We start from the raw sequence: 27,740 nt of genomic DNA on the forward strand, positions 1-27,740 counted from the left end.
CGGGCGGAAGGGAGGCTGGCTGCGTGCCCGGGCGGGGGCTCCTCCGGCTCGCGGAGGCGGAGGGGAGAGGGGAGGGGTCCGAGGTGGCGAGCTGCGCCTGGGCCGCGGGGCCGCGCTGCCGCACGCCGGGCCGTCCGCGCCCCGCCCCTCCCGGCCCCGCCGCGCCTCCGCAGCTCCGCCGCCCCCGCCCTCGCGGCCAGCGAAGGGAGGGGCCCACGCAGGCGGAGCCAGCGGCGGCCGAGGCTCTGGGCTCCCGCGCTGCTCGCGGTCACCGAACCGAGATCCTGGCGCGACGAGGTAGGAGGCGGTGCGGGCAGCAGACAAGGGAGTGGGCGCCGCGGCGGGAGGGTGGGCAGAGACCCGCCCCTCGGTGCCCCACAGCCTAGCGGTCCACTGGGCCCCCAGCTGCGGGGCTCTGTCCCCGGCCCGCGGTCCCCAGTCTCCCTTCTCCGGCGCCCACACCCCGTGCGTCCTGCTCCATCCTCGCCGCTCCGCATCCTCCGAGCGAGCCCCGGATTCGCCCCGCTCCTTGTCCGTCCCACAGGTTCCTTTCGAAAGCGGGCTGGAGTCTGTGCTTAGCCGCCTGGGGGAGTAGGGGGGCCGCAGCGGGAAGCAGCCAGGGGGTGAGTCCGGAGTGGCGGGGAGGGGGCTGGAGGGCCGGGTACCATTCTTCTGCCTCTTAGTGTCACTGGTGCTCAGCGCAGCGGGCTGGCTCCATGTTTGCAGAATGAATGAATCATGACTCTCCTTGTCCCTTCTGAAGGAGGACTTTTTGAGGTCCACGTGCTGCAGAGTACCCTGGGAGGGAGGGCTCCTGAGATAGAGCCCCCTCCCCCCACTTCCAGCGTAGTAGAAACCCGACTTTGATTTCTCCACCTCCTTTCTGCGTTCCATTCTGGAGGCTCCCCTTGGACAGGAGCTTGGCGGTGGGGAAGTAAGAGGGGGGATTGTAGGCCCAGCCGGGTACTTGTTGAAGGGGGTGTTGCTGCAGGGGACTTGGGCAAGGCCTTTTAGAAGGTAGCTGTGGAGAGGGGAATGTTGCTGGGTGAGAGCACCTGCCGTCAGGCAAGGCCACTTGGCATCTCCGGAGCCAGCTTGGAAGAGTCGATCTGAGTATGGATTCTGTCCTACAAGTTACTTACTGAACCCCTCTAAGCCTCTGTTTCTTCATCAGTAAAATGGAAACATTAGTATCCATTCCTGAGGGATTTATGCAGATTCAAAAAAATGGATATGCAATTATCCAGCAGAATGCTTGGCACTGGGGACACCCAGCACATCTTAGTTTTCTTTCCTTCCTCTCTGAAAAAAGTGAGCAGAGAGTTTTTTGTTCCATCTGACCCCAAATCTGTCATAACAGACCTAGGTGATGTATAATCACTGTTGAGTGAATGTGCTACCCACCTGCACCCCTGTCCCCAATCTGCAGGGAGAACTCAGGACCTGCCAGGCACAGGCATGCCAGTGCTATCAGAGGACTCGGGTGAGTGCCCCCACCGGCCTGGGTTTGTCACAGCCCTGGAGGCAGGAGCCTTCCAGGCAGCCCAGAGCTGGAAAGAGACCAAGCTATGCTAGTGCAACCTCTAGAAGCTGCCCTGCCTCCAAATCCTGGGGAGGTCCTCAGGGCAGGGCTGAAGCACAGGGTTCCCAGGGGCAGGAAATCCCTCCTTCATTTGTTATTCCTTCTTTTTCTTACTCCCTCCTCAGGTTTGCATGAAACCCTGGCGCTGCTGACCTCTCAGCTCAGGCCTGACTCCAACCACAAGGAGGAGATGGGCTTCCTGAGGGACGTTTTCAGTGAGAAGAGCCTCAGTTATTTAATGAAGGTGAAGTTCTGTCTGGCCATCCCTCCCCCAAGGGAGAGTCTTCCTAGCTGTCTGTGGCCCTTGAGTTCATTGGACCTATCCCCTTGCTCCAGAAGCATCTTCACTAGCCCACTAAACTGCCCTTTCTCATTTGCTGCCCTGTTGGTGACTTAGCCTGTAGCCCTAGGCGTCCCCAGAGCCATGGGTGGGAAGTATATGGTGTCCAGGGTAAACTGACATCAGGTGTCTTTGCAGATTCATGAAAAGCTTCGCTATTACGAGAGGCAAAGTCCAACCCCTGTCCTGCACAGCGCAGTGGCCCTCGCAGAGGATGTAAGTTCCAAATTTTTCCTTATGGTATCAGCTGCACTCCGAGTCCTGTAGGGCTCTTTTCCTCCTGCTTGGTCACCATTGCTTAGTCTGGGGACAGGAGGGATCAGGAGCCCAAAGTTGAAGAGGCATCTCCCCATTTCCTCTTCTTCCTCCTCCCTGGGCCTCCTAGCGGGTGGGGAGGAACTCAAGAGCCTTGGTCTGAGCTGGGAGACATGGTGACTTGATGACGCCCACTTACTGTGTGTCTGGAGCAAGACTGTTCCTCAGCTGTTGGTGACAGCATTTGATCAGAGCAGCAGTTCCCCAACTGTTCTGAGAACTGGTGATATGAATATGTCAAATAAGCACCTGTATTTGTGCTTCAGGAGACCAATGTGAAGTCCCAAAGTCAAGGGATTTGTAATTTCTCCCTGTTAAATGACTCAGGCTTCTTACTTTTTAAAGGAATGCTTCTCAACTTATTGTGGACTGGTCTGTGGGTTGTATGGGGAAAAATTGTCCTGGTTGGTGACTAAGATCAGCTCTGAAATGACTCACCTGACCCCAGGAGCTGGCCCTGTGCAGCCTCCTGACACAGATTCCCCACACCTGTCTCCTCTCTGGAGTGTGATTAGTAGTATGTTAGATCACCCAGCACCCAGGCTCAGCACTGCCTTTACCACTAGCTCTTAAATAAGTCAAATCAACTTCTCTGGGACCCATTTTCCTCATGCATAAAAGCAAAGCAATGAGGGTACAGACAGACATGGCCAGGTTCAGATCCTGACTGTGACATGTGAACTTTGTGACAAGTGAACTTTGTGACATTGGGCAAGATAATCTCTCTGGGCCTCAAGAGTCTCATCCGTTAAATGGCAAAACTGTACCCATTACATCCAGTTTGTTGCAAGGGTTAACTGGGGAGACGCATATAAAGCAATAGCACACAGCAGGGGCTTGCTAATCAGCCTCTAGTGGGTCTGCTTGTAGACCAAGTTCTCCTGACCCCTGAGTGCCTCAGTCCTGGGTTGGTCGAGGGGCTGATGTGCCCCTGGGTGCTGCAGCTGTTCTGGTGGGGGGACCCCGGGCTTTCCCTGAGGGCCTCCCCACAGCCTCGGGCAGGGGCGCCCCAGCCTGCCGTGGCGTCCCCTCTCATTGTCTTACAGGTGATGGAGGAGCTGCAGGCTGCCTCCGTGCACAGTGATGAGAGGGAGCTGCTGCAGCTGCTGTCCACCCCCCACCTCAGGGTAGTCATGCCACGGTCCCTGCCCACCCACTCATCTTGTGTCTCTTGGGATGGGGGCGGGAGGGAGCTTGGGGTCCTGAGGGATCCTCAGCACCGGTGTCTAGGGTGGGGGTCTCTCTGGCCTGAGATCCAAGAGCCCCCTCAGCCCCTTTCCCCTGCCAAGGCCCCTGACCCCTCTGAACTCTGGGGCCAGCCCTTCTTGTCTCTGGCTTCCTGACAGGCTGTGCTCATGGTACATGACACAGTTGCCCAGAAGAATTTTGACCCTGTTCTGCCCCCTCTGCCCGATAATATTGATGAGGATTTTGATGAAGAATCAGTGAAGATTGTCCGCTTGGTGAAGAACAAGGAACCCCTGGTATGTGGTGTCTGTCTCTCCTCCCTACCCTTTCTCTGCATCTCATTCCCACCCAGAAAATTGTGAAGGGACCCTCCTGAAATCTTCAGGGTGAGTGATGGCCGCTTCATCAGACAGGGCCTGTGCTAGTCTGCCACACCTCCATGTACAGGGCACCCCTTTCTCTGGGTGGATATAGCTCCCCCTACAACTGTGGCCAACCCCCTTGGTGCAGTAAACAACCTGCACCTCTGTATGCGCTGAACCAGAAGTTGCCAAACTCAGCCCAAGGGCCAAGCCTAGCTTATAGCTTATTTTTATACTTTTTAATTATTTTTATCATGGTTGTGATGATTCATACCATGGCAGAGTTGAGTGGTTGCTTCCAAGATTGTATGCCCCCTGCCCCAGAGCCTAAGACATTTATATTTGGTCCTTTACTGTAAAAGTTTGCTGCTCCCTGCTCTGAATAGTGAGGCAGCACAGGGCCCCATCCATTCTCTCCAGCTGACAATTATCTTGCTCCTGGGTCCACACTGATTGACCGGCAGAGGGATAGGGTTGTTTATCAGATGGAAGGAAATGGAAGTCCAGAGCCCTGAGTACCTGCCCTAGAGAATACCACAGCTGCCATTCTCAAGTTTCACTTTTCACACACTGACCTGTGGTGAACCATGTCTGCAAACAGGCAGAGATCTTTCCTTTGCCTCTATTTGCTCATCTGCACAATGGAACCGTCAACCGTGGATTTGGTAAACATCCTGGGAGCCCTCCTGTGTAGCCATTGTGTTGGGGGCTGGCAGTTCAGAACTGAATAAATGATGGAGAGTTGGCAGGTCTAGGGGCAAGAAGCCTCATGGGGGAGGTACTTAATGAATGACTTCTCTTGCCAGCAAGAGTGATCTTCCATATTTCAGATAGGTAACATGAATGAAATTCATACTAAGTGTACAAATGTGTTTGTGGGTACAACCAATAATAAGCGGCTAACATTTATTGAGCACTTACTATGCACTAAGTGTCTTGTATGCATTCCCTGATGGAATTCTTGCAACAATCCTGTGAGTTAAATGCTCTCCCGTATGCCAGAGGAGAAGGCTCAGAGAGGATAAGGAACCTCCTTGCTAATGCCACGTGCTTTCTTTGGTCAGTGGCAGGTCTGTGTTCAAATCCAGGGTTGTCAACTCAACCTCACTCTTGCCTTGGCACCATCCAGCTCACAGAGGTGGGAAATCAAGGCTCATTAGAGCCTTTCACATCCTAGATGTCATCTCTGCTGTGCTTCATGGTCCAAGTCCTGGTCCTGAGGCTCTGGTGGAGGCATGATTGGTTCCTCTTGGCAACAACAGAAGGCCCAGGAACACTGTGATTTGTTTGAGGCAGGTTGAGAATTTGCTGGCACATGTTGTCCTCATTATTAAGCATCTTTGCAAGTGGCAAGGTCCGCGATGTGATAGAGAAAGCACTGAATTCAGTGTTTCAAAAAGCTTTCCATCTTTGTCTGTGACCTTGAGGATGCTTAACTTCTCTGAACCCCTGTTCCTCATCTAAAAAGTCACAGGGTAATTGTGCTTTGTAAATTGTAAAGTGTGGTGCTATACTCATGGGAGATGTTGGTTTTATTGAGTCTTAGCATTGGGAAGATCCCCACTGATCCACCCTCTGGGGTGACAAGTGGCAGGATAGAGGAGGCAGTTGGACCCAGAGAGTTGAGGTTTAGGGTTGGGGCTACCTCTTAGGAGCCTGCCTGCTCTGTCTCCAATGCAGGGTGCCACTATCCGACGGGATGAGCACTCGGGGGCTGTTGTGGTGGCAAGGATCATGCGTGGGGGTGCAGCAGACCGGAGTGGTGAGTGCAGCAATGAGCGGCCAGCCTGGCTGCGATGGCGGTCATTGTCCCAGAGCCTACCCCTTTGCTCCCAGGGCTCATTTCACCTTCGGTCTCCTATTTGGAGTGTGCGTTGCTTTTGGGAGTAGGACTGAATTCCATCTCCTGTCCAAGCCCAGAAGAAATTTTAATTGAAAACACAGCTGGCCTGGGTCCTCTGGGCAATCGGGAAAGGTCTCGTGCATCCGTTTAGTTAAGCACGCAGCATGGGCTTGCTGGCGGGCTCCTCGCTGGGGCCAGGCACAGCATTCCCTGCCACCGCCCATTGCCTTGGCAAGCTGCTCTTACTGAGGGGAGGGTGTTCACGTCCAGGTTGGGGTGAAAAAGAGGTTGAGAATCACTGGTGTGTGGAAGAACTACCAAGCTAAGAGGTGAACCTCCTGGTATAGGAGGACTGTTGTCCTTAAACTCAGGGGGAATTGTCATCATGGAGAGACCTAGAGCAGTGCTTGCCATATGTTAATGGGCACATACACATCCTGAGCATCGTGGTGCCAAGCAGACACTGAGGTGGCAGCCTGCACTTCTGACCTCTCCCACTGGGGAGCAGCAAATAGGGCCTGAATACGCAGGGACACTTGTCATTAAAGTAGAGGTAAATAGATGACTAGTCTAACACTCTGATGACATCTTGGCTACGGCTTGTTTCCTTGTTAAGATTTAAGAAGGCAGCTGGGAGCGGTGGTGCATGCCTGTAATTCCAGCATTTGGGAGACTGAGGCAGGAGGGTAGTGAGTTCAAAGCTCAGCCTCAGCAACTTAGCGAGATCCTGTCTCTAAATAAAATATAAAAATGAACTGGGGATGAGGCTCAGTGGTTAGGTGACACTGGGTTCAATCCTTGTACCAAAAAAAAAATAAATAAAAGATTTAAGAAGGTAGGTCTTGGAGTGTGTTTGTAGTTCAGGAAGATGAGTTATTGATATCTTTAAAGAAGAAGAGGTGGTGGTAGAAGGAATACAACTTTCTACACCAAAATAACAGTGTCTGTAAACTGCCTCCATCATTTCTTAGCAGTGTGACCTTGGGTAAGCTGTTTGATCCTCCTGGGTCTCAGCAGCCAGCTTGTATATTGGGGATGTCACCCAGTGACCGTGAGACTTTGATACTGAGTGCCCAGCACTTAGTAGGACTCAGTGTGTCCCAGCCCCATACACTGTCGTTAAACCCTGAGCTTGCCTTGGTAGTGGGTTCCTCAGTGCCCAGAGCCCCAAGCTCCTGGGCAGAGGTGCCTTCCTGTCCTGATGGTCAGTCCCTGTGTCTCCTAGGCCTGGTCCACGTTGGAGACGAGCTCCGAGAAGTGAATGGAATCGCAGTCCTGCACAAGCGGCCTGACGAAATCAGCCAGATTCTGGTCTGTGTTGCTGCATGCTCTGCTGGGTTGTGGGGCGTCTTTGGAGACCCGGAATGGGGTGCTTTCCAGAGCCAGGGCAGATTCTAGCTCAGCCTCACATTTTCAAGAGGAGACAAAGTGGCCTTCCAGTGTGCCTGTGATGTTGGGTCTGGGCCCTCTGGGGAGTGACGCAGGGCTGGGAGGCAAGCTGGCAGGCCGTGCCCTCCTCTGACAGTGTGCGTCCCCCTGTGTTTCTGGCTCTGGGGCACTGGGTGTTTATCAGGTGGAGGGAAGGGGACCTCCCAGAAAGGTGGGAGTGGCAGCAGAGAGCCGTTGGGGGAGATGGAAGCAAAGAGCCAAGTACTAACTGGGGAGCAGCCCCAGTCAGTCAAGGAGGAAAATGAAACTAAAGTAGGTTATTGAAATGGCCCAAGAGAAAAGCAAGAAGGGAGCTATTAGGGCCCAAGAGGCCAGGAGTGGGAAAATTGGGATTCAAATGCACACCACATCCTTGGGTTCTCATTTAAAATCTCCCTGTGTCCTGGGAAAATACAGACATTTGATTTCTGAGTTTTGCCTTACTTAATTTGGGGTGCTGTCCTAGAAGGGTGGGCCACAGGGAAGGAGGCTGAGAGTCTGACTTCCATTTTGAATGTCAGTTCTTAGAACTGGGAAGGGCGATTGCAGCTCCAGGTGGGTGGTCAGACCTGGAAGGAGATAGGCCTCTGTTTCCTCTCCCTTCAGGCCCAGTCCCAGGGATCCATTACCCTCAAAATCATCCCAGCCACGCAGGAGGAGGACCGCTTCAAGGAGAGCAAGGTATGGGGAGGTGGGCTCACGGGAGCATGCCGTGCGAGGGGCAGTGTGGGCATGTCTTTTGACAGTCACTGGGAACAGATCATGCGCCTAGTCGGTAACCTGGGCCCAGCGGAGGACTTTAATTCAGTCACAGGGTTATTCACTTGTTTGTACCCTGCCTCTTTTTAAACAGGATCTGATGCAGGTTGGAAATAAAAGACGGGATTACTTTAATTGAAATAGAAAATCAGGGCATTCAAGAGAGGGAGAAGGGACTAAATGTGCTGGATTCTGGACCAATGAAATAATTGCCATTTGTTTGATTATTTGCTGAGCCTACCTGTGGAGGTCACCCCCTCTGTGCAGGGCACTCTGCCAAATGCTGGAGACAGGGACAATGAGTAGCTTCAAGGGTTCCTAGTGCAGAAAGGGAGTCTGGGGAGTATATTTCATTGCCATGTGACAAGTGTATTGGAAAGAGCCAGAACAGAGTTAAGAGTCACCTTGGAAGGGTCACAGTATGGGGGTGCTGGGGTGGGACTTGAGGAAGGTGAAAATGACTAGGGATTTGGAGGGAGGGTCAGGTAGAGAAGGGTCTGCTATACAGGGGCTCCAAGATGTGGTGGGGAGCATGTTTGGGGAACAGTGGTGGCACTCAGGGCAGGATGGCAGTGGGTTTTGCTGGGAATGCGAGTTAAGCCTCTGTTCTGAAGGGCCTCGATTGCTTTGTGAATGGTTTTGCCATAATTCCCACTTTGCGTGAGGACTCTTAGAAGCTGACCCTGAGCCTGCAATCCCCGGTACTCCGGAGGGTGACGCAGGAGTACCACAAGTTGAGGCCAGCCTCAGCAACTTGGCAATGCCCTAAGCAACTTAGCAAGACCCTGTCTCAAAATTAAAATAAAAAGGGGGCTGGGGTTGCAGCTCGGTGGTAGAGTGCTTGCCTCGCATGTGTGGGGCCCTGGGTTGGCCCCTCAGCCTCACATAAAAAATAAATAAAGGTATCGTGTCCATCTAAAACTAAAAAAAAAAAAAATATTAAAATAAAATAAAAAGGACTGGGGGTGTTGTTCAGTGGTAAAGTGCCCCAGTGTTTAATCCCCAGTACAAGACACACACACACACACACACACACACACACACACACACATACACAAGCTAACTCTGACAAGGGTTTGAATGCAAATGTTTCTTCGTGGGTGAGAAGTGACCCCAGGAAACACCAGTAAGCAAGTGGGGAAAGGAAGGCTCGTCTGACAAAGGGTATGTTATCCAGCAAGTCACGACTGTGGGTAACCAGAGCTTAATCCGGCTGGGGAATTCAGGGATCCCTGTAGAATACATGCTGCTGTCATCCAGCTCAAGAGCCCTGGGGAGCTAGGGAAATCTGTACTCCAACTCCTGCCAGGCTGCACCTGGGGGATTCTTAGCAGCTCCTGCCTGCTGAATTAGGGAAGAGCAGGCATTCAGTGGCCAGAGGAGGTTACGTCCTTAGATGCAGGTGCTGGTAGCTGGACATCAGCCCACGATGCACTGAAGTGGTCCAGCCCTGGTGGTGGGGAGCACATCCCACAGCCCAAGAGAGAACCCCGTAGGTGGTGAGAAGTTCTTAAAGGTGTTTTGTTTTGTTTAGGAAGGGAGTGATCCAGCCACATTTTGTGTTTTAGAAAGATCCCTGGCAGCCAGTGGAGGTAGGTTGAGTGGATGGAGGCTGGAGGCAGGGAGCTTAGTAGGAGGCCATTGTAAAAGCCCAGTTGAGAGAACATTAAGGCTGGAACTGAAGCCGGGCAGGGCACAGTGTCCCAGGCCTGAAGTCCCAGCTGCTTGAGAAAATGAGACAGGACCATCCTGAGTTTGAGGCCAGCCTCAGCAACATGAGACCCTGTCTCAAAATAGAAAAAACAAAAAAGAGACAGAATGAAAGAAAAGAAAAAGAAAAAAAGACAGGAGCTGAGGTAGAGGAAGAGAGGAGGGCATTGCTTTGATTTCATAATAAATTTGAATCTGAACTTCTGGCAGCCAGGGCTGAAAGGAGATAATGAATTACATGCTTTCTATCAGTGGATGGAAGAAAGCAGGCCAGTCCCACCCCTGCTTCTGGGTACTAAGTGCATGAAAAAAGGGACCCAACAGCTTCTGGCACAGAGGAGATGTCACTAAATGCTTTGAATGAGGATTAATAATGGACAAGGTCTTCAGTGACTGTTTTTACAGCAAGTGAAGAAATAATCTTTACATGGCTGTTTCTTGTTTGCACCCTTTGATTAAATCCCAGGGTATAAATAATGTTGACTCTTACCTCATGGAAACAGATTCTTCCTGGGACAAGCTACTGTGGTCCCTGTATGCATGCAAGGACTCTGGCATGATACAGGAAGAAAACTTGATTTTCCTAGGGGACAGAATGAATAGCCTGTCCCTTAACTTGTTCCTTCTAAATATTTCTTCTTGATCCAAGTGTTTGAGTCGGGCATCCACTTAATAAAGATCATACCTTTCTGAGTGCCTGGGGCCCCTGGAACATCTGTGGCAGGATGCGGGCATCTATCTCCACAACATTCGGACAGGAAGTTCTTATTGTTGTCTAACTGAATCTTTTCTGGTTGGTACATACAGCAACATAATTTGGATCTGTCTGAGGAAGACCCTTGGCTGGTCTTTTGTTTTGTTTTGTTTTTCTTTCTATTTGCTATTGAAGTCATTAGGCCCTAATGGTCTAGAACTAGAAATACTTAAAATAAATCCATGCTACTGGGTTATAGAAGAGAACAAGCAAGTGTGTTGTGTCCTCACAACATCTTCTCCAGAGAGGGGACTCCAGGGCAAGCAGGGATTTGGGACTTCTCCAAGTGACAGATGAGGCAGGGTTGAACTGTAAAAAATGTGGGTGTCAGTTACCCACTAAGAAGTGATGGTGGGGATAGGGGGTGCAGCTCAGTGGTAGAGAGCTGCCGAGTGTGCTCAGGGCCTGGGTTCCATCCCAGCACCCTCAATCCCCCACCCCCATGGGATGATAAAGAACAGTAGTTTTGTTAATATTTGTGTTTTTACCAGAAAGTCTAGACTACCTGTTTAACAGATGGCTCCTGACTTCACTAGGAGCAGTTGGTGTAGTAAAAATAACATTAGAGTTGTGAATTGTGCTTGCCTTTACTTTCTGTCCCCAGGATTGGTTGTTGCCTTGTGTATACACTATGAGGCTGTTACGAGGACAGTAGATTCGGTAAATGTGGAAATGTTTAGTTTGGAAAGAGAAATTCAGCCGTGGGGCCCATTTATTAATTTTCCAGTTCTCGATGGATTTCCTGGCTAGAATGTCCAGGATGGTTGAAGAACAGAGAAAAACGCGTACGCTGAGTGGCTGATTAGTTTTCTAGTGCCAGGGCTGCTTGTTCCTTAGCTTTCATCGGGGCGTAGACACACCCATCGGCTCACCTGGGCCCTTCCCCTGCAGGTGTTCATGAGGGCCCTCTTCCACTACGACCCTCGGGAGGATCGGGCCATCCCCTGCCAGGAGGCAGGCCTACCCTTCCAGCGCAGGCAGGTCCTGGAGGTGGTGAGCCAGGATGACCCCACGTGGTGGCAAGCCAAGCGAGTGGGGGATACCAACCTTCGAGCCGGCCTTATCCCCTCCAAGCAGTTCCAGGAGAGGTGGGTCTGGGGTGCTGACATGGGGAGGTTCCCAAGTGGCCAATGGCCCAGTTACTGGACAAACTCCTAAGTCTCTGCCACCAACAGCCAGAGTGAGCCACTGAGTGTTGTTTTTGGAGGTAAGTATCAATTGAACTTGTGTCTCTTCTTGTTCCATGATTAGTGGTGATGTCCGTTTGAGATTTAAATGAATGTATCAATATTTACATTATTAAGCTAATGTATACAGTTGTCCCTCAGCATCCATGAGATTGGTTCCAGGACCCTTTGTGGATACCCAAATCAGCACATGCTCAAATCCCTTAAATGAAATGGTGTAGTACTTGCATATAACCTACGCCATCCTCCTGAATACTTTAAATCATCTCTAAGTGACTTGTAATACCTAGCACAATGGAAATTTTATGCAAGTAGTTGTTCTGTATTGTTTAAAGAATAATGACAAGAAAGAAGTCTGTAATGTTCCTAACAGATGCAATGTTTTTCAAATATTTTCAGCCTGCGGTTGGTTGAATCTGCACCATGGATGCAGCAGTCCAACCATATTTTATAATACACACTTAGAGAAAGTTTAGAAATAAAAATAAGAGGGCTGGGGTTATTGCTCAGTGGTAGAGCACTTGCCTAGTACGTGTGAGACACTGGGTTCCATCCTCAGCACCACATAAAAATAAAAATGATTTTTAAAAAAATTAAAAAGGTCCCTTAACAACTAAAAAAGTGTTTAACAAAATAAGCAAAATATGAAAATGGGGAAGAGAAGGACTAAGAAAAGAAAATTATCCCAAATCTTATCATCATATGAACATTATAGTTTATCTCCTTCCTGAGTATCACATATAAGATTTGGGGTTTTATTTCCTTTTCTTTTTTTTTAACTTAATATTTTGACATTAGTGTTTCCCATCTTATTATGTATTCTTTGTAGTATGATTTTGATTTAGGAAATTTCCTCAGGAGCTATGCGGGTATGCATTGTGAATTGGGCTGGCCCTGTGCCAGGCGTGGAGGAAGTCGGAAGGTCCTGGTGTGGCTTATGGTGTAGCCCAGAGGTCTCTGTGATGGTGTGGGGAGGAGGATGTGCCCTCACCAGGCCCACAGGGAAGGCTTCTCAGGAAGTGTCAGGCGACTCCCCTACTCGCCTGTGGCTGCCCGCTTGCCTGTGGTCTCCAATTCTTCTCTGTGTTAAGGTTGCAAAAATTATCTTACACAGGGTGTTCTTCATAGTTCACATTTTTCCGCCTAAGGATTGATTGCCAAGAAGGCAAATCCTGGGGCAGGGGGCAAGGCAGACCGGATTATCGCTTCCCCTTGGGTTGTAGCCCTCCTCATATCTTTTGGGGTACGGAATGCAGTGATGACAGAACCTCACAGTCACCTGTTTCAGGGGTCTTCTTGGTGCGGTCCCCAGGTCAGAGGTATCCACATCACCTGGGAATTTGCCAGAAATGCAGATCTTTGAACTTCATCCTAGACCTGCTGAAGCAGAAACTCCAGGGCAGAGCCTGAGATCTGCGTTCTGATAAAAGTTCATGTGGTTTTGAGGTGTTAAGTTGTGAGAACTGCTGCTGTGTTTCCACAGGGGACCCTTAGATCCATCTATATTTCTGGCTTCACAGGTCTTGGCAACATGATCGCTGACAGGGAGGGCTCTTGGCTGCATTTAAATGTGGGTAGCCAGATACCTCCAAGAGCCCTGGGCATTTCCTCAACTCAGATATGATCTTGGTGGCTGCCTTTCCACTGACAGCCATCTTGGTCAACTCTAGGCTGAGCTCTCCTCTGGGAGTTTGGGACTTGTTCTGCTTTTTTTCCAGCTTCCTCAGAAATGGGGAGGCTGGGTAAGTGCCTGACTTGGGCCCACTTGTCGGATCCAGACCTCGTTTTTCCCAAGTTTTCCAGAAGACTCTTCAGCTGCTCTGTTAAGTATGTCCTAGCTCATGAACTCCCATCCCCTTGTATCCCTGCAGACGACTAAGTTACCGGAGAGCCACAGGCACCCTGCCAAGCCCCCAGAGCCTCAAGAAGCCTCCCTGTGAGTAGATTGGCAGGGATGGCACTTTGGGGAGGGACTGGGGTTAGGAGTTGGGTACTTTGTGCTGGGAAGAAGCTGGCACTGGGATGGATGTATTATCTGAGAAGACAGGACATCATCAGGAGTCCTGTCTGAGCTTGTAGACCTCCAGAGGAAAGTGAGATGGGAGAGGCTTGAGGGGGTAAAATGAGGGTGAGGTGGGGGCAGCTATTCCCCAGAAAGGAGCTTCTATATTTGGGGTCCATCTATGGTATTGGTGATATGTTACCACCTCCCAAAATGGTGTGCCAACCTCTATTGTATGTACGTGTGTTTGGGAGAGGGTCTGTCAGCAGCTTTCATTAGATTCCCAAAGGATTCTCTGACGAACAGTTTCAAGAGCCACTGATTTTAGGAGGGAACGGAGGAGGCTCTGAGTGACCTGTGCCTCTGATAGGGTAACAGATTTGGCAAATACAAATCAAGCATGCTCGGTTAAATGTGAATTTCTGTTAGACAATGAATTGTTTTTTTTTAGTATAAGTACATCCCTTGCAGTCTGTGAGGCATATTCAGAAATCTTTTGTTATTTATTTGAAAGTCAAGTTTACCTGGGTGTCCTGTATTTTATCTGACAGCCCTGTCCTGCGTAACACATTACCTTTTAGAAAATATGTCCACCTATCTTCTTACCTTCTACTTACTTCGATTTTATTTTTTGTGGTGCTGGGGATGTAACCTGGGCCTGGTGCATGCTGGGCAAGTGCTCCAGTGCCGAGCCACACCTTTTAACCTTCACAACAGCCCCAGGTTAGAAAGGAGGCTTTTCCAGAATCTGGCCTCTCTGAGGCAGAGGCTGTAACCAAGGAAGGGGCCTGAGCAGATGCCAGGTGGCCTGAGCATGGTTGGTCCGCAGCTCTGCTCCACCCCACCCCATCCTCTGGCACCTGCACTTATTTTCTCAGGCAAGCCTCCAACCTCAGAAAAGGGACAGTAGATCCTAATCCCACCACAGGACCCCAGCAGAAGCCACTCCATCGGTCACTGCCAGTGGCCACTTTTCTTGACTCCCTGTAGGTGGGAAGGCTGCTGGGTAAATTGGCCTGGAGGCTGCTTCCACCAGCCATGAGCTGTTTTCCCTGGGCTGCTAATGAGACACACACGAGAAGACTAATTAGAGCAGGTCTTGGGGTTTAATGACATACCACAGCTCAGATCACAGGTTTGTTGGAGGAAAGGAACAGGAGACAGATGGAAGGCTCCTCAGGCTCCTGAGGCTGTGGCTGCCTCTTAGCCGCAGGGCTTCATGGTCCCCTCTACTAATGCTGTCCCATCTGTCTTTTGTGCAAACCGCAGATGATCAGCCTTGTGACAAAGGTAGGCCTGGTATTTGTCCCCTGTGAGGGCCCGATTGAGGCCCCTTTCCTGTGGAACATCTGGGGCTGGAAGAGCTGATTTTCCTTCCCCCATCTGAGTGACTGCAGCCAGATGTGTAGGGTGGAGATGGGATTCAAGAACTTGGGGACCCTCGCCTCCTGCCAGTACGAAGGCGCCAGCCTTCCTTAGACTCAGCAATGTTGTGGGGTGCAGCTAGGTAGGAGCCAAGAGAGGAGGGCAGGGTAGCGGGACTGTCTGCCTTATTCCCACTGGTTCCAACTCAGGACCGTGAGGAGATCTTCTGCCCAGAACTCCCACCAGGGCTTGGGAAGGCTGTTGGGGCCTAAGTATGGAGAACTCAGGGAAACAGAAGGGCTTGTCCCTGATATGGTATTTTTCCTGAGTTCCCCTGGGACATTACTCTGGAGGGTTCTGCCTGACTATCCAGAAATTGGGTCCCTCTGGGCCTGAAGATATGTCCAGCATGACTCACTGGCCTCCCTCTCTCTGTTTGGTTCATAGAGACCTGTGACTGTGAGGGGTACTTCAAGGGGCACTATGTGGGTAAGTACCTGGGCTGTCCCTCAGCACCCGCTCCCGGCCCACGAATGGTCTGTAGCCTCAGGCTTCTGAGTGAGGAAAGATGTGGGCAGAGCCCTGGGAGCTGATCGGGAGCAGCCAGCCTGCAGGATCCTCTTCCTCTACCTTGTCAACCGGAGAAGAGACTGAGCCTGTCTATCCCTGGGGGTCTCCATGCTGGCTTTTACCCAGCCCCTGGGCAAAAAGCCCTGGACAGAAGGGCACACTGAGCACCGTGTTAACACTAATTTTATCATCATCTTAATTAAAGTTTATTCAGTGTGACTGCCACCAGTATACATTCATGGAGTGTTTTACTGGCCTCCAAAGTACCTTCACTTCTTTTATTTTTATCAGTTTTTTCAAAGGCCTTAGAGACAGGCAAAAAGTCTTTTAACTTTTATTTTGAAGTGATTTCAAACTTACTGAGATGTGATAGGAATCCTAGGAAGAGCTCCCATGTCCTCACCCCAGATTCCCAGCTGGGAGCTGTGGCCCTGTTGGCCTTGTCCCTCCCTTTTCTACACATATGCATTTGTCTCCTAAGTCATGGGACAGTTAGATGCAGACATCATGCCTCTTTGCCCCTAAGTACCACAACATGTACTTCCTGAGGACAAGGACATCCTCTTACATAACTCAGGATGATGATCAAGTTCTGGGAATTCACCATGTGTACAATTCTATTATATGCTTTTATTACAATTTCACCAGTTGTCCCAATAATGTCCTTTAGAGCATTTTCCTGGATCCAGAATCCAATCTAAGACCACCCATTGCACACTTGCATTCCCATTTCACAGATAAGGGAATCAAAACTCAGAGAGATGCAGACTCACCCAAAGTCACTTACATGCCCGGCAAAACAGTGATCTTGAACCCTAGATTTTGGGTATTGGGGGGCCACCCTTTCATTGTATCACTGTGCTCCCTGAACAGCCTCTTTCTAAACCGGAGGGTGGGGAGGCCAATGGGGTCAGCCCTACTGCCAGGTCTGGTCAGGTGAAGAAGGTCTTTCCTGGGAGATGCTGGGACAGATACCCCCACGTCTTTCTGCCCTTCTCCAAGCTGGTCTCCGGAGGAGCTTCCGGCTAGGCTGCAGGGAGAGGCTGGGTAGCTCACAGGAAGGGAAGATGTGTGCCAGTGCTGAGTCCCCAGAGTTGCTGACCTACGAGGAGGTGGCCAGGTACCAACAGCAGCCGGGTGAACGGCCCCGCCTGGTGGTTCTGATTGGTAGGTGACATCCTGGGTTTCTGGGAAGTGGGCTGGTTTCCTCCCCACAGGAGTGGGGAGAGAGCTCAACACAGACCCTGTCAGTCTTCCATTTGTTTCCCAGGGTCTCTAGGAGCCCGACTCCATGAGCTGAAGCAAAAGGTGGTGGCTGAGAACCCACAGCGCTTTGGTGTTGCTGTTCCACGTAAGAGGGCTCATGTGGGTGTGTGTGATTGGGTGCACGCACTTTGGGTGTGAATGACCTCCAGGCACCACTTGCTGTGGGTGGGCAAATTGTGGGACCAAGGCAAGGCATGATGGGAAGAAACTGACTCTCAGTGGCACACTGAGACTCTCTGAGGTGGGAGCTGGAGGACCACCTGCCTGGTTCCTGCCAGGGGAGGGAGCTGAGTCCAGAGCATACTGTAGACCGTGGCAGCCTCAGCCTGACACCAAGAGGATCTCCACAGTTGGGGGTCTTCCAGCCTCCTCTTCCCAGTGACTCTGACTCCTACACCCAGCCGCTGTTGCTTAGATAAGAGAGCAGGACAGAGAAGCACAGAGAAGTTTTGCCTGGCACTCCCTTGTAGCTGGATTCAGCCTGTCAGGGTTGGGGTACAGTCCTGGGTAATGCCACCCCTGCCAGTTCCTCAGACTTCTTGCTGCTAGAGACAGCACTGATGCCAAGATCCCTGGGCCAGGGTCCTGTTCCTGAATGTGATAATGATGGCGAGGAGGAGGGGGAAGGGGAGGAGGAGAACAGAGGTACCAGGTACTGCACCAAGCGCGTCTGTGTGTAGAGCCTTGGTTGGCCCTCCTGGTACCCCTGAGGAGAGGCTTGTTATCATCCTCCCGTTCTGCAGAGGAGGACCCTGAAGCTCCATGAGGTTAACTACCTTGTCCAGTGTCACACAGTTGATAAGAGCCAAGATTGGACCCCAGACAGCCTGCCCCAGTCATGTGTTTAAGAGTGGCACAAAGGCTCCTTTCTCCACCGCCGCCTGCCACATCCTGCCCTTCGCTGTGGCTGGCCTCTGGGGACTCACTCATGCACTGTGGATGCCTGAGGGGATGCTATGGCAGCAGGAATAGAACTTTCCAGAGTGCCTACCAGAGCCTTTCTTTGATTCTACTGCTCTCCTCCGGGTGTCGGGGCCCACAGCCCAGCCTAGAGGTTGTTGCAATTGTCTCTCGGAGGCCAGACTGAAGTGGCAGGGATGCAGGAGAGCTGGAAGGACTGTGGAGGCCATTCTGACAGCATAGCGGCGATGGCCCTGAAGAACCTCAGGGGGTCTTCTAGTTGTTTCTTGCTGGGTTTTAGGAACTAGAGGGGTCAGGGATGGTTTGCCAGAGGCAGCGACTTTTATGCTGGGTGTTAAAGAATAAATAGGAATTTTCCAGGCAGAGAAGAGAAGAGAGGAAGAGCTCACTGTGCAGAGGGGCCGTGTGCAAAGGGATGAAGGTGCGACCTTGGGTAACCGTACCAGGGACTGGGTTGTTAGTATGGATGACATGGCAGGAGGTGAAGCTGAGTGGAAGGCTGGGCAGATCATGAGGGTCTTGTATGCTCATTGAGATGTTTAAAATCCTTTCTGTGGGTGAATAAAAGTTTTAAATCAAGTGAATGACTGGGAGATGTGGTCCACTAGCTCCTCCAGGGGCTGGACTACGATGCCAAATAGGGAATACAAAGTGTCCGAAAGGCCAGAAAAACCTTGTCCTCTAAGTTCTCATGTTTTCTTTTGGAAAAAGCTGTGTTGTCTCGTGGGTGCACTTGCTTTGAAAGGACCTGGTTGTCCCCAGAAGTGTGCATCTCACTTCCATTACGGAAATCAATGGGGGAGCCCTTGGGTTAAACATATTTCTTTGAGATCCAGCTCTGCTGAAACACATCCAATCCATAATGGGCTGTCTGTCTTTATATCTCCTTTCCTCTCCAAAGGAGAAATAACCGAATAAAGAATTAAAAGCACAGAGTAGGGCCCAATGTCTTTGTGGCACTCTTGCTCTCAGGAAAAGAAAAATAATAATGAACTAAAAACTAGGGTCCTGGGCTTGGTGGCGCGCCCCTGTAATCCCTGGGACTTGGGAGACTGAGGCAGGAGGATCGCGAGCTCAAAGCCAGACTCAGCAAAAACGAGGCACTAAGCAACTCGGTGAGACCCTGTCTCTAAATAAATTACAAAATAGGGCTGGGGATGTGACTCAGTGGTCGAGTGTCCCTGAGTTCAATCCCCAGTACCCACCCCCTCCACAAAAAACTAGGGTCCTTCAAAGCCCCACATCAAGGAGGCAGTTCAGCAGAGTAGCAAAGGGCATGTGCTTGGCATGGGCTAAAGAGAGTGGCCTACTGCCTACTGGCTGTGGGTTGCTGAACATGGTGTTTAACTTCTCTGAACCTCAGTTTTCCCCAGCTGCAAAATGGGAGGCTCCTTTGGCCTATATTGAAGAGTCGTGCAGATAAGTCTGGAAAAGGCACAATGCCTGACACCCAGGACACTTGATGAATGCCTCCTGGGGTGGGCACAGCTTGATGCTATTCTCATTCATTGTGATGTGACATCTCTTTGCCCAACTCTCCTTCTTCTTTCTTTAAAAGATACCACCAGACCCAGAAAGAGCCATGAGAAGGAAGGGGTGGAGTATCACTTTGTGTCTAAGCAAGCATTTGAGGCCGACTTACATCACAGCAAGTATGTTGCTTGGTGGGCCAGTTAGCCCTCCCGGTAGCTTGACCGCCTAGGAGGGCTTCCAGAAGGGGCAGGGGAAGTGGGAGAGAAGTTGCGTTGGGATGTCATTTTATTTTTTACTGGTTTGGCAAAGCTCAGGACCTAAAGTTCTTTTCCCTTGTTTGTGGTGGTGCTTTAGGTTCCTGGAGCATGGTGAATATAAGGAAAACCTCTATGGAACCAGCCTGGAGGCCATTCGGGCTGTTATGGCCAGAAACAAAGTTTGTTTGGTGGACGTGGAACCGGAAGTGAGTTCCCGGGCCAGCGGGGCATGTCTAGTGAATGGAGGTTATAACCTAGAGGATTGTAGCTTTTACAGAACATTTGACCTCTAAGGAATTCTTAGTCTGAAATATCAAATGTTAAATATCCTTGGGTCTGTCTTTGAGAATAGAATAAAAACTTTGAACCCCCAAACATGTATCTCTGTCCACAAATATTGCATTAATTAGAGGGAACTCATGGGCCCCTGGTGGCCCACAGACCCAGGACAGTAATCCCTGCATGGAGAAAATCATGTAAAAAAAAACCAGTGGCACCACCCAGCCAGTGACAGCGTGACAGAGAATTAGATGAAGTACCCAGGCGAAGCTGGGGCTGAGCTCTCTGTGCCAGGCCACCCTCCCCCAACCAGGACCAGTGAAATTAGTGACACAGAGAACCCCTGGGGGAGACAATGGGAGAGGCGGTCTGGAGAGCAATTTGAAAGGGAAAGAGAGGGAGGGAGATGTGACCCTGTGCGGAGCATCAAAGCCATTTCCAGTTCCACACACCCAGTATGCTGTGGGCTCCACAGGGACCTGGCCATCTTTTTAACCTTGTCTTTCAGAAAAACTTCCAAGCTTTGAACACATATGAGGATTTTTTTTTTTTTGTCCTTTATAGAAACAGATCTTTGATTTTATGATACAAACTGTAAGCTTTATTTTACAGAAGTCGACTTGAAACATTTCAAAAAGCACATTTTTGCCTATGAGGGAAAACCCTCACTCATTTGGACTTACTGGGAGTTGCTGGTCAAAATTCAAAGTCTAAATTTCAAAAGTTTTTCAAAGAGTGATTTTATTGATCTTTGCCTGTGCCGATAGGGCATGTAGCAGTTTAATACTAGTGTTTCCAGAACAGAGGTTTTTACAGTGTAAATACTCATTAACTGTATGATTTGCATACGGAAAACCTCAAGTCTGCAAGTTCTTTCCAACTAATCCCTTAGGTCATGTTTTCATTTGCTTTGCAAATCTTTTCTTTGACTCTCAGGAGGCGGCATGTGTGATAGCACAGAGTTTGCATGAATGTAGACAAATTGATGATGTTAGACTAAATAGATGCACATTGAATCCTGCTCCCTGGACCATCAGGAATGGGCAGGTGGAGGAGCCTGAGAAGGTTAATTGGAGCTAGAGGGATCTGAGCTAAGAGAGTCAGCAACTCTGAACTGAGACTTTGGAACCTTCCTTTCTCAGTAAGTGGCCTTCAGGGCCCAGCTGAGTTCAGTGTCAAAGTGAAGGATGAGTAAGTGTGCAGTTAGTCTGTGCAGTGAAGTCCATTGTCACCGGAACCTTTGCTGTTGAGGTTATGTGAGGGAAGCACATGAGGATCAAGCTTTCAAAAAGTATGTTTCACAATAGACTATTTCAAAAGTGTGTAATTTTCCCGAACTTTCTTTTTCAGGCACTGAAACATTTGAGGACCTCAGAGTTCAAACCCTATGTTATATTTGTAAAACCTGCAATTCAGGAAAAAAGGAAGACGCCACCTATGTCCCCAGCTTGTGAGGACACAGCAACCCCACTTGTAAGTTTCAAATTGATCCTTTCCTTTATGAAGGCTTAAAGGGGATGATTCTGGGGAATGCTTCTAGCTGCAGAAGGGTACTTTCAGTGGAAGAGGGACATAGGACATACCTTCTGCACGAGACCATCTTTCTATCTTGCCTATTGGCAAGTCTAAGGAAAGATGGTCACTTGGCCAGAAAGCTCAGGGTCAGACAGCCAGAAGTGCTTCCCAATCCAGGCAAGGTGGCTTTGCCTAGGATTACCACCCCCACTCCTTCACATAAGCACCCCCCTGCCACCAAATAAGGGACTAACATCTGTCAGAGACCTAATCTGAGTGTGACAAACCACACTCATCTGTTGAACTCCTAAGCCAAACCCAAGTATTTTTAAGTTGAAACACCAACTAACAAGGTCATTGTCATTCCTTTCAAAGTAGTTCAAATCATCAACAAATGAATCTATTTTTGAAACTATTAGATGAGATCATTCAATGGTTTCTTAATAAACTTCTGTTCAACTGTCATAGATTCTTTGTTCAACTCAGTCTTGCCAGGACCCCTTCCTGAAAACTGAATATTTGAATGAGTTCTCCTAGAAGACATGGGCATGGGGATTCATCTCTTCCCATTTCAGCAGGGTCAGCTGGGGAGTGGGGAAGTTGTTATGGGGGTGAGAAGCTACCCAGTTCCACAGCAGACTTGGCTTACTGTCCAGCCTGACTGGTTCCACCTGAGGGAGGCCCTCTCACATCTTCCCCTGGATGGCGAAGTTCCCTCCAAGTAAAGATTTTGACATAGTCCTAGTTCATGCTAATTCTCTGAGGTAACTGTCCACATCAATGAATTATTTAGAACATTAGAAATGTTTCCCTTTAGAAACACTAAGAGGAACTTGGGCATAGAACTATTTAGAGACATGCAGAACATTTATCATGGTGGACGTAATAGCAACAAGAATAAAACAATAAAAAACAATCTAAAATATCTAATAGCAGGGCTCAGTTCAATAGACTATATGACAGGAACAATCATGGTGGGTTTTTTGTTTTGTTTTGTTTTGTTTTTTGCAATGCTGGGGATTGAACCCTTGTGCTTGCAAGGCAAGCACTCTACTAACTGAGCTATATCCCCAGCTCATGGCAGGATATTCACAGGATAGAATGGACTATTATATAACCAATTAAAGTCATGTGTTTGAGAAACATTTAATAACATTTGATAATCATAAACTGAAAACTCTACCCACCTCCCCCCCCCAAAAAAAAAAAAAAAAAAAACCTTTCCTATCCTCAGGAAACTCTTAATCTATAGTCTCTGTTGCTATAAATTTATCTATTCTAAATATTTCATACAGATAGAATCATATATGTGGCCTTTTTAAAATCTGAGTTCTTTTACTTAGTATATGTAAGTTCCATTCATATGTAAGTACCACATTCTTTTTTATGTTTGAATAATATTCCATCACATTTAATACTATATCTTATTTCTTTGTTCATTAACTAATGGACATTTGGGTTGTTCTGTTTTCTGTTATTATGAATAATGTTGCTATGAACAGTCAGATACAAGTTTTTATTCGAACATTTATTTTTAATTTCTCTTGGGGATAGACCTGGGAGTGGAATTGCTGATAATTCTGTTTAACATTTGAAGGAATTCCAGACTCTTCCATGGCAGCTGTACAATTTAACCTTTCCATCAGCAGTATTCAAGGGTTCCATATTCCCCACATCCTCTCCAGCACTTGCTATTGTCTATCTTTTTGATTATAGCCATCCTAAGTGGGTGTGAACTGGTAGCAGACTTTTTTTTTTTTTTTTTTAGTTGTAGTTGGACACAATACCTTTATTTTATTTATTTATTTTTATGTGGTGCTGAGGATTGAACCCAGTACCTTACGTGTGCTAGGCAAGTGCTCTACCACTGAGCTACAACCCCAGCCCACACTGTGATTTTAATTGGCATGACTAATGATGTTGAGCATCTTTTCATGTGTTTATTGGCCAATTGTGTATCTTCTTGGGAGAAATGTCTTTACATATATTTTGTCCATTTAAAATTAGATTATTGATCTTTTTATTATTAAATGGAAAGAATTCTATGTTCTGGGTATAAGTCCCTTATTGGATGTATGATTTGGAAGTATTTTCTCCTATTCAATGGATTGTCTTTTCACTTTCTGGATAGTGCCATCTGAAGCTCAACATTAAAAATAATTTTTTTTGGTACTGGGGATTAAACCCAAGAGAACTTTATCACTGAGATAGCTACATTCCCCTGGCCCTCTTTTTTTCTTTCTTTCTTCTTTTTTTTTTGGATACAGGTTCTTGTTAAGTTGTTTAGAGCCTCATTAAGTTACTTAGGCTGGCCTTGAACTTGCGATTCTCCTGCCTTAGCCTCCTTAGTTGCTGGAATTACAAGAATGTACCATGTGTCTGACATTAAAATTTTTGAATTTATTGCTTCTAAATTCAAGAAATTTTTTTTAGGTTTTTGGTGTTATATCTAAGAAATCATTGCCTAATAATCCAGTCATAAAAATTTGCTGCTATTTTTTTAAAAAGTTACAATTTTATCAGTTATATTTGAAACTATCATCCATTTTTATATAATTTATGTGTATGGTGTGAAGTAGGGGGTCCAATTTTATTCTTTGCATGTGAATATACAGTTTTCCCAGCACCATTTTTAAAATTATTATCTTGGCACGCTTGTTTAAATTAGTTGGCAAAAAAAAGTAAGGATTTATTTCTGGACGGACTCTGAATTCTATTTCATCGATCTAGCCTTATGCCAGGACCACATTGTCTTGATTACTGTAGCTTTGTAGTAAGTTCTGAAAACAACAAATGTGAATCTTTTGACTTCTTTTTCATTTTTAAGATCCTTTTGGCTCTTCTGGGTTCCTTGCATTTCCATATAAATTTTAGAATCAGCTTATCAATTTGATTTTACTTTTTTAAACAAATATTTTAGAGTTGTTAGAATTTAATAACCATGGGGAAAAACTTATTTAAAAAGAATCAAGAAGACACAAGGGGAAAGAAGAATCAGCTTCCTAAGATACAAAGGAAGGTCTGCCAAACCATCAGGTTCACAGGAAGTGCCAACTTTTTAGGAGTCAGACCCTGCTTGACCCATGGCTGGCATTGCAGTGGACTGCAGTCTTTTACTGGTGTCCCTCCAGTCTGACCGGTTTTGCCATCTAGTCCATTTCCTTCAGCGCTCACCAGCAAGCTGCGTTCCACGCAGGTGCGCTCCAGGCAGATGCGCAGCTGGCTGATATTTTTTGTTGTCTGTGGGTCAGTCCACCTGCCAATTGTGAAATCCCACTTTGCTTCTCTCCAAATGTGTCCCACTGTCCTGAAGCCAGAGTCACTTTCAACATGAGTAGGCACCAAGGTCATGCCAAGGTTGTTTAAATACAGGGTGCCAGCTCTGCTCCCAAAGACTCTGACCTGGGAGGCTGGCATGGGGCTCAGCATCTCCATTTTTAACACATATACTTTCATGTGATTTTAATGTATGCAGGCAAATCCCAGACCACATTTGAAAAAATTCTTATATAAGGCCTGAGTTTTTTTGTTTTTTTTTTTTTTTAATCACTAAATATTTGTCCATTACCTGGCCCTTGAGTTTCAGCTAGGGGGATTGATAAAAGACCCTATGGGCAGATCCTCTGTCCATTTGTTTGCTGTCCCACAAGTTAATGGGGCTTCTGCCTTCTGATCCATTAGGCTGATCCAAAATGGGGACAAGAGATGGCATGGGGTGGAGGGAATCTTTTTTATATGCTTTTCAGGATTGTGACTCTTAGTGAAGTCACAGGGGATGAGTTCTGCTTTTACTAACCAGGAAAAAGGTCCAGGGGATTTATGGATGCAAAGGAAATGTTGTACATTGCACTCTATCAGACGTTTACTTGAGTTCTTCCTAGAGGCAAATATTTATTAAGAAGATTTTGGGACTTGTGGCAAAAATTTTCCTTCTATCTTTACTCAAAAGTCTAAAAGCCTCCGGATAAACCATGCAGGAAGGCAAACTCTGGAAACAGCAGCAGGTCCACGGGCTCTGTGTGTGTGTGTGTGTGTGTGTGTGTGTGTGTCTCTGAGTGGGGGAGGTGGGATTGAAGCTGTAGGGGCCACATGGGGATGCTACAGAGTGCTTCCAGCATGAGGGCAGCCCCAAAAGATAGAATGGAGAATGACGAAGCGCCTCCCCATTGAAGCCAGTTTTTCTTCTCCTGGGGGAAAAAAGGAGAGGCGGTATCTCAACCTTCTCAGGTTTCTACTGTCTTTGTGGGATGGTAGAAAAACTGTTCCCTGGACCTTTAGAACACATCTCCTGAAATTGTAGATGCCCTCATGAATGTATAAATTGGTGACAAGGGAGAAGAGGAGGGAATATTTTGAAAGTGGGTCTCTATGGAGGGATAGGGAGGATAGAATTCCCTCTTCCCACAGGGCAGCATGAAAACTCTGAGCCCCTGGAAGCAGAATAAGCCACAGAGGACCAGGAAGGGACAGAAAAGGAGAGAGGTGAATGCTGGCAGCAAGTTTCATGTGGGAATTTTTCTTAGAATCGATCGGCCACTTTCCTTTCTTCCATAAACCAGGCTGTTCATCTGCTACACTCCTGAAATTCTACTTAGTAGAAGTTCTTTGAATGAAGGAGAGAGCACTTCCCAGATTGGATAATACAAGGTCTTGGTCTACACCTCGATGTTAGGTGTTAGGAAGGCAATCTGATTAAAGAAATCAGGTTTCCTGGGCTGGGGAGATAGCTCAGTTGGTAGAGTGCTTATCTTAAAGAAATCAGTTTCCTAAGGAGAAGAGAATGATGGAGTTGCGCTGACATTTTCTTAAGCCATTCTTCCTTGTCTATTCTGCTGTTTGGCCTTGACCTGAAGAGATGAAAAGAAGAATCGAGGCTGGGTGTGGTGGTGCACACCGTAATCCCAGCGACTTGGGAGACAGGCAGGAGGATCTCGAGTTCAAAGCCAGCCTCAGCAACTTAAGGAGACCCTGTCTCAAAATAAAATATAAAAAGGGCTGAGGATGTAGCTTAGAGCTAAGCGTCCCTGGGTTCAATCCCTGGTACTAAAAAAAAAAAAAAAAAAAAAAAAAAAAAAACAGAAGAAAATGGAGTTCTACATGGTGAATTGAAGAGTTTTTAGAAGGATATTAGAGTTACACATTCTTCATCTTCTTCCCCCCTTTGTTTCCTGACATGCTTTCTTTGTTTTTATACAGTAAAGGTTATTTATAGTTTTTATAATTATTTAATGCATACATTTTTGTGCAACACAATAGTACTATTTCTTGGGAAACCCTTCTTTTGGGGCAGGAAATATGATATTGACATATATATGAAGTTTACAAAATCAACATACCCCCAAAGCAGTTTGTATTTTCAGTTCATAGATCCTCTGGGTATTTGGGGAGTGAATGACTGAACGATGTCTGCTGCCCGTTAACTTTCTTTGAAGTTTGATCTGTTGTCACTACATTCTGTTCTCATGTACGCAGTTGGTGAATAGCGGTGCATCATCATCCCCTCATCCCTTAAAAATTGAAGATGGGAACATTGCTGGACACAAAGGCTACATGTAGATTTCTTGCTCCATACTGCCTCTTTCCTTGCAGGATGAGGAGCAGCAGGAGATGGCCGCCTCTGCCGCCTTCATTGACCAGCATTACGGGCACCTGATGGATGCTGTGCTGGTGAAGGAAGATCTGCAGGGCGCTTGCAGCCAGCTCAAGGTGCTCTTAGAGAAGCTGAGCAAGGACACCCACTGGGTACCTGTTAGTTGGGTCAGGTAACTTTATCCCAGAACATCCAGACTGGAGGGGACCTCGAAGACCAGATGGTCCAGCTTCCCTCACTTTACCATCAAGGAATGTCGAGTGCAGAGAGGGGCAGAATTTTCCACAGACGCCATCATCGAGAAGAGTAGAAATGGGAAGTCTTGTCTGTTGTTGGCTTTTGTCTGTCGTTTTTCACTTGCACCCCTTTAGCTCATGAGTTAAAAGGGGCATGTCACAAAACCACACATATCATTCATTAAAGTATCGCAGGCAAGTGGACCTTGATTCTTTGTACCAAAGTTAAGTAGCCACTGTCTTTTGGTGGTGGTGGTGGTGGTGAATTTATGTAGTACTGATTTACGGCAATGTTTAAGCTTTATAAACAGTGACACTGAATTTATCCAACTGTGTTGGAAGCTTAAGATGTTGTATCCAAGGGGATTTTCCATGTAGTTGAAGTTCCCCTGGCTTCCAACTCCAAACTTGTCTGGTAATAGAAAAATTGGTTCCCTGACTTTTTAAATAGTGAGCATACATGAACTTTTTCTGGAAGGCTGAGGCACACTTAACTGTCCACGTGAATCACTGTACTATTCTGTAAAGCAGTAGTGCCTTTAGGGACTCTTGAGGAATGGAAGGCTGCTTGTCCCCTTTCTGAATACCCTCATGCTCCTAACTGAGTCCTTGTTTTGTTATTTGGTCTATTGCATCAGTTCTCTCTCTTGTTATCGATATTGGCCTTGGTTAGCTGTCCTCACCTTCAGATTATTAGGGCTCCTGTTGTTCTAGATCATAGGGAACCAGATGACCCCTTCCTCCCATCAAAACTGTGTCTAAGCCATGATGAATCAGTTCTGCCAAAATAAAAGTATA

The 27,740-nt window shown here is 47.9% G+C and overlaps 1 protein-coding gene across 3 annotated transcripts; it reads left to right on the forward strand.

Annotated features, from left to right (window-relative positions):
* The first annotated feature begins 217 nt into the window (after window positions 1-217).
* Window positions 218-27,740, forward strand: Mpp3 (MAGUK p55 scaffold protein 3). Of its 3 annotated transcripts, none has more exons than XM_047542765.1 (19): window positions 218-297; window positions 1,430-1,483; window positions 1,708-1,826; window positions 2,061-2,138; window positions 3,284-3,364; window positions 3,584-3,721; window positions 5,468-5,549; window positions 6,856-6,941; window positions 7,665-7,739; window positions 11,173-11,369; window positions 13,340-13,404; window positions 14,740-14,760; window positions 15,283-15,324; window positions 16,408-16,572; window positions 16,676-16,756; window positions 19,151-19,244; window positions 19,420-19,528; window positions 20,952-21,074; window positions 26,706-27,740. In XM_047542765.1, exons 2-19 carry the CDS (start codon window positions 1,459-1,461, stop codon window positions 26,880-26,882), a joined length of 1,758 nt encoding a protein of 585 aa, XP_047398721.1. In that variant the 5' UTR covers window positions 218-297; window positions 1,430-1,458; the 3' UTR covers window positions 26,883-27,740. The 3 variants fall into 3 exon arrangements, with proteins under 3 accessions (XP_047398721.1, XP_047398720.1, XP_047398722.1); XM_047542764.1 differs by lacking the exon at window positions 218-297 and adding an exon at window positions 383-623; XM_047542766.1 differs by lacking the exons at window positions 218-297; window positions 3,284-3,364 and adding an exon at window positions 383-623.

Source organism: Sciurus carolinensis, chromosome 3 (genome assembly GCF_902686445.1).
Source record: "Sciurus carolinensis chromosome 3, mSciCar1.2, whole genome shotgun sequence".
NCBI lineage: Eukaryota > Metazoa > Chordata > Mammalia > Rodentia > Sciuridae > Sciurus > Sciurus carolinensis.

Coding starts and splice junctions, on each gene's coding strand:
- Mpp3 (XM_047542765.1), top strand. CDS start 1,459: ATGCCAGTGCTATCAGAGGACTCGG. Junction 19,245..19,419: donor GCCGACTTACATCACAGCAA/GTATGTTGCTTG, acceptor GTGGTGCTTTAG/GTTCCTGGAGCATGGTGAAT. Junction 19,529..20,951: donor TGGTGGACGTGGAACCGGAA/GTGAGTTCCCGG, acceptor TTTCTTTTTCAG/GCACTGAAACATTTGAGGAC.